Here is a 4,661-nt window from a genome sequence, read left to right as displayed (position 1 = left end):
ACTCTCCATGTTATCTTGCCTCAACTCCCTACTCCCCACTGTCCCCCCCCACTCTCCCCCACAGACCCCAGTGTATGATGCTCTGCTCCCTCCGTCCATGTGTTCTCATTGTTCAACACCCACCTATGAGTGAGAACATGTGGTTTTGATTTTCTGTTCTTGTGTCAGTTTGCTGAGAATGATGGTTTCCAGGTTCATCCATGTCCCTGCAAAGGACATGAACTCATCGTTTTTTATGACTGCATAGTATTCCATGGTGTATATGTACCACATTTTTCCTGTCCAATCTATAATTGATGGGCATTTGGGTTGGTTCCAAGTTTTTGCTATTGTAAACAGTGCTGCAGTGAACATACGTGTGCAAGTGTCTTTATAACAGAATCTTGTATCTTATGTTTCCACCAGAAGTTGATTTTTAAAAAATCTATTCTCCAGCATTCAGATCAATACTTAGTATTCTCAGAGTTTTATGTTTTTCCAATCCGATGGATGTGATGTAGTGAACGGCTAATCTGGCAAGTTATTTAAATTCTCTGAGCCTCTATTTTCTCATCTGTTAAAGGATACATCTCTGGGTTAATGAATTAGAAAAATGGTAATCTTTCTGCTTAGAACAGATCCTCATTAACTGGTCTTGGAAACTATGGGCACCTTTGTTTAAGCAAAAGTCTCCCCTTCCTCCAGCCAATGCAGTCCCACCAGGGCCCATTGGTTGGCTTGCAGAGCATGGACTGGCTGAATTTAAAGCCCATTCCCCACCATGTCTGGTGCTTTAATACAATGCAATCTACCCAATCCATACATGATGGTTGTTGCTCCTCACAAGACAACAAGGCATCCTCACACAGTCCTCTTTAAAATTCTCAGTAACCTCATCATCCTACTGCTGAACAGCTCAATGTTCTCACTTACTTTAGGGCTGGCAGGATCTGCCGATTGTTGTTGTTTAGGTAAATTTCTTCCTTATAAGCCCTTCTTCCAATATTATGTGAAATTCTAACAGTTAGATTACCAAACAGCCAATCCTTGGAATTGCTAGAAATCTGGGAGTCAAAAAGATAGCCTCTTATTTTTTTTTTAATTCTGCCCACAGAGAAAATACACATGATGGTATTGAGACTGTTGGATTTGAGAGACGAAGAATCAAAAGAAATTATAAAGTTTGAAGTCTATATCTGGATACAGCCTGAACAGACATAGTTGTTTTAAACAGCTATAAAATACAGGATGCTCTCTAGAATTAGTCATTTAGTTCTTATTTGCCCCTGTCCCTATGCCCATCACAAAGATGGGCAGTGAAAGAAATCTGCTGAAGCTTAACAAAAATAACTTTTCCCCCATTTTTATCCTCAAATATTTTTATCTTTTTACACCACAAAGATTTGCTGAATGAGAAGCATTCCCATCCTCATGTTATCATTCTAGACTAATTCTGTGACAAAACATAAACATGTTACACTTACTTTGCAGTGTCAGTGGGGCAGAGAAAAAGAGCCTTAGGATATCTAAAATATATATGGTCATCTTGTCAAAAAGTTGCACAAAAATAGAGGAAAGGACTTAGCAACAGTTGATGAAGGACCAAAGTGAGCATCTCTACCTTTGTACTCTGATTAGGATACCTCTCTCAGTCCACCTCCCTCCTCAATTCCTCCCTTCCCCAGAAAATACATTTTCAGAGGTAGACTATAAGAAAATTTATTGGACTAATAGAACTCTTAAAAATATATATGCATTTCCTTTCACTAGTCTCTCCCAAATCACAAGAATATGTTCAACAGTGGAAACAGGCAGGAACTAAGGCTATGAGATTCTCCCGGGCAGAGAATGGATTTAATTTTTACCAGCCTAATCTACTTCCATAGTGTGTACACACTCTTTGACTTTTGTAATGATGATAAGAGAAGAGAGGAGTTAGAGTTCTCTAGGTGACTTAATAATTGACAGTGAGGCTTGTACCACCTAACACTGACTTCGAGAACAGCTAATCTTTGAGGAGTTGACAGCAGCGTTTTGCTCCATCTTGGAGGACCTCTTTGACTTTGTCATTCCGGAGAGTAAAGATGAAAGGGTTTAGGAAGGGGGTTAACACAGAAACCAACAGGGAAACTATCTTATTGTACTCGGCTCCCTGCATTTGCTTGGGTTTCACGTAGAGAAACAAGCAGCTGCCATAGCCAATCACAACACAGGTGAAGTGGGAGACACAGGTGGAGAAGGCTTTCCTCCGGCCAGAGGCTGACGGGATCTTGAGGATGGTGGAGATGATGTAGGTGTAGGAGACAATTGTGGGGATCAAAGAACCAATGAGAATAACAACAGCCATTAAGAAGAGGATAAACTCTGTGAAAAGAGTGTTGTCACAGGACAGCTTGAGCAATTGCCCTCGGTCACAGTAAAAATGGTCTAAGGAATTCGATTTGCAGAAGGTAAACTGAAATGTGGCATAGACCGGCCAGATTTCAGAAAGAAATCCAAACACCCATGACACAATTACCACCCAAATACAGGTACTGCTGTTCATAATGATGTTGTACCTCAAAGGGTTACACACAGCCACATAACGGTCCACGGCCATCACTCCAAGTAATGCAAACTCCGTGGTCCCCACAGCGAGGTACAGGAAAAGTTGAGCAATACACGCAGACAAAGACACTGTCTGCATCCCAGGAAGCAGCAATCCCCAAAGCATCATGGGGACAATTATGGTTGTGATCAGGATCTCTAGGGCAGAGAGGTGGCCAAGGAAGAAATACATGGGAGACTGCAGACGTTTATCCACACAGACAATCACGATGATGACTGTGTTTCCCATTAATGTCACCAAGTAGAAGAAAAAGAATATAGCAAAAAGAATCTGGTGTAATTCTTGGGACCCAGAGAAGCCTAGAAGGTGGAATTCAGTGGCACTGGAGTGGTTATCCATCATTTAGTCCTTAATTCTGCTTCTTTTGAAGCCCAGGGATTAAAAGAGAGGTGGCATTGCTCTACATGGTCCTTCTCTCTAGAGAGAAGAAAGAAAGATTAGGATAAGAAACTATTTCCAACCTGAGAATCAGGTGACATGTTCCTACTACTGTGCTCAGCACATAGCTTGAGGGACATGTTGTCACCCCAGGTCTACATGTGAGGCTCTCACTTCCCAGTGTAACCAGCCCCCTGGAGTGGGTGAAGACATCTTCTATTGGTGGTGAAATACCTTCCTGGTCTTTTTCCCCACTAGATGCAGCTTCTGTCAGCAGGCAGAGGCTAAGACCTTTTAAATAGGCCAGTTTTGAAGCTGAGTCAATCAGGTCCCTCTGGTCTTGGAGCTGCCCTAATTTCTCTTAGGTTACCTGTGCCAGATGACATAAAGGCATCTGGCACAGATTTATATGATGTTCAAAGGATGGAACTTTAAACCCCAGCTCTCATCTGTAATGGTAGTGCATGAATCCACCTTAGGGCCTGCAGAAAATCCCTGCTGTTCCAAATTTTAAAATCTCCATTTTACAGAGCAGCAAGATCTCTAAATGAGAACCCTGGAGCTTGGGATAATTTCCCAGAGCAAATCCATTCTTCTCTAATTCCATTTTCCTTCCAAAGTTGAGGGAGGAAGGAAAGACGGCACCTGGCACAGATAAGGAATAGATCTGGGACTGCCAGCTGTTAAGGATGCCTGGCTCTCAGCCTGTCGCTTCATCCCATTATTCAAATGTCACCCTTCCAAAGACTCTTTCCAATCACTCTGCCCAAAACAGAAAGATACACTCATTACTGGACTTCCGTTTTTTTCATAACAGTTGTTATTACCTGGTATTATGTCTAATTATTTACTTAATTCCTTCATTTAACAATAAACAAATGTAGTCATGAACAGAACAAAGAAAATTCCATGTCCTGTGGAGCTTATATTCAAGGAAGAGGTGGGGGCTAGACCACACACAAGACACATAAGAAAAATATGTAATAGTCTAGTTTATTAATCACGCCACAGGGAAAAAAATTAAGCAAGGAAGAGGAAGAGGAAGTTTAAGTGTATTTAGTATTTATCTATGACATTAGAATATAAACTTCATAAGGGCTAGGACATATCTTCACTGTTGTATTCTGAGGCTGGCACATAAAATTTACATACATAAATTAAGTAGTTATATATCATATATAACTTTTATATAGCTAGATATTACATAATATATATCATAGATATATATTATGTATTAAGTTATATATTAATTCATCACAAGGGAACCCAACTAACAGCTGTCTGAGTCAAGACGGAACCCAGGTCTGTCAGATTTCATCACCTACACAGCTAACTACCATACCTTATATTATTTATTATATTATTTATCTTATCTTACTAACAAGAGATATATAAAATATATATCATATATGTTTTATTTATGAGATATTTAAATATATAAGATATATATGTCATATATTTATGTATAGGATGTATATGTATGATTACATAATCCTGTTCTGGCCAGGGCAGGTTGGGCCACGTTCCCTCAATCCTACTCCAGTTGGTTTTCCTTCCTCCTTCACATTACCATTTTCCTTCCCTCCCTTACCTTCCTTAGGTAACCCCCTCCCCGTCTCTTTCACTGTTTCACTAATGGTTAACAAAGCTTCAGGGGCAGGATTGATAGGAAAGCTCAGTGGTCTGCTTTTCCACA

General features: G+C 40.3%; 1 protein-coding gene across 1 annotated transcript; it reads right to left on the bottom strand.

Moving 5' to 3' along the window:
• Positions 1-365: 365 nt before the first annotated feature.
• LOC108291123 (olfactory receptor 9A2) lies at positions 366-3,100 on the bottom strand. The gene has a single exon (XM_017511317.2). It carries the CDS (start codon positions 2,927-2,929, stop codon positions 1,985-1,987), a length of 945 nt encoding a protein of 314 aa, XP_017366806.1. The 5' UTR covers positions 2,930-3,100; the 3' UTR covers positions 366-1,984.
• Positions 3,101-4,661: the final 1,561 nt, after the last annotated feature.

The sequence above is a fragment of the Cebus imitator genome, unplaced genomic scaffold (assembly GCF_001604975.1).
Source record: "Cebus imitator isolate Cc_AM_T3 unplaced genomic scaffold, Cebus_imitator-1.0 Scaffold446, whole genome shotgun sequence".
Lineage (NCBI taxonomy): Eukaryota > Metazoa > Chordata > Mammalia > Primates > Cebidae > Cebus > Cebus imitator.
Note: the sequence above shows the minus strand (reverse complement) of the source record. Positions and strands in the feature narration are given on the sequence as shown.

Bases quoted from the DNA above. Each gene is read 5' to 3' on its own strand.
- LOC108291123 (XM_017511317.2), bottom strand. From the start codon at position 2,929: ATGATGGATAACCACTCCAGTGCCACTGAATTCCACCTTCTAGGCTTC.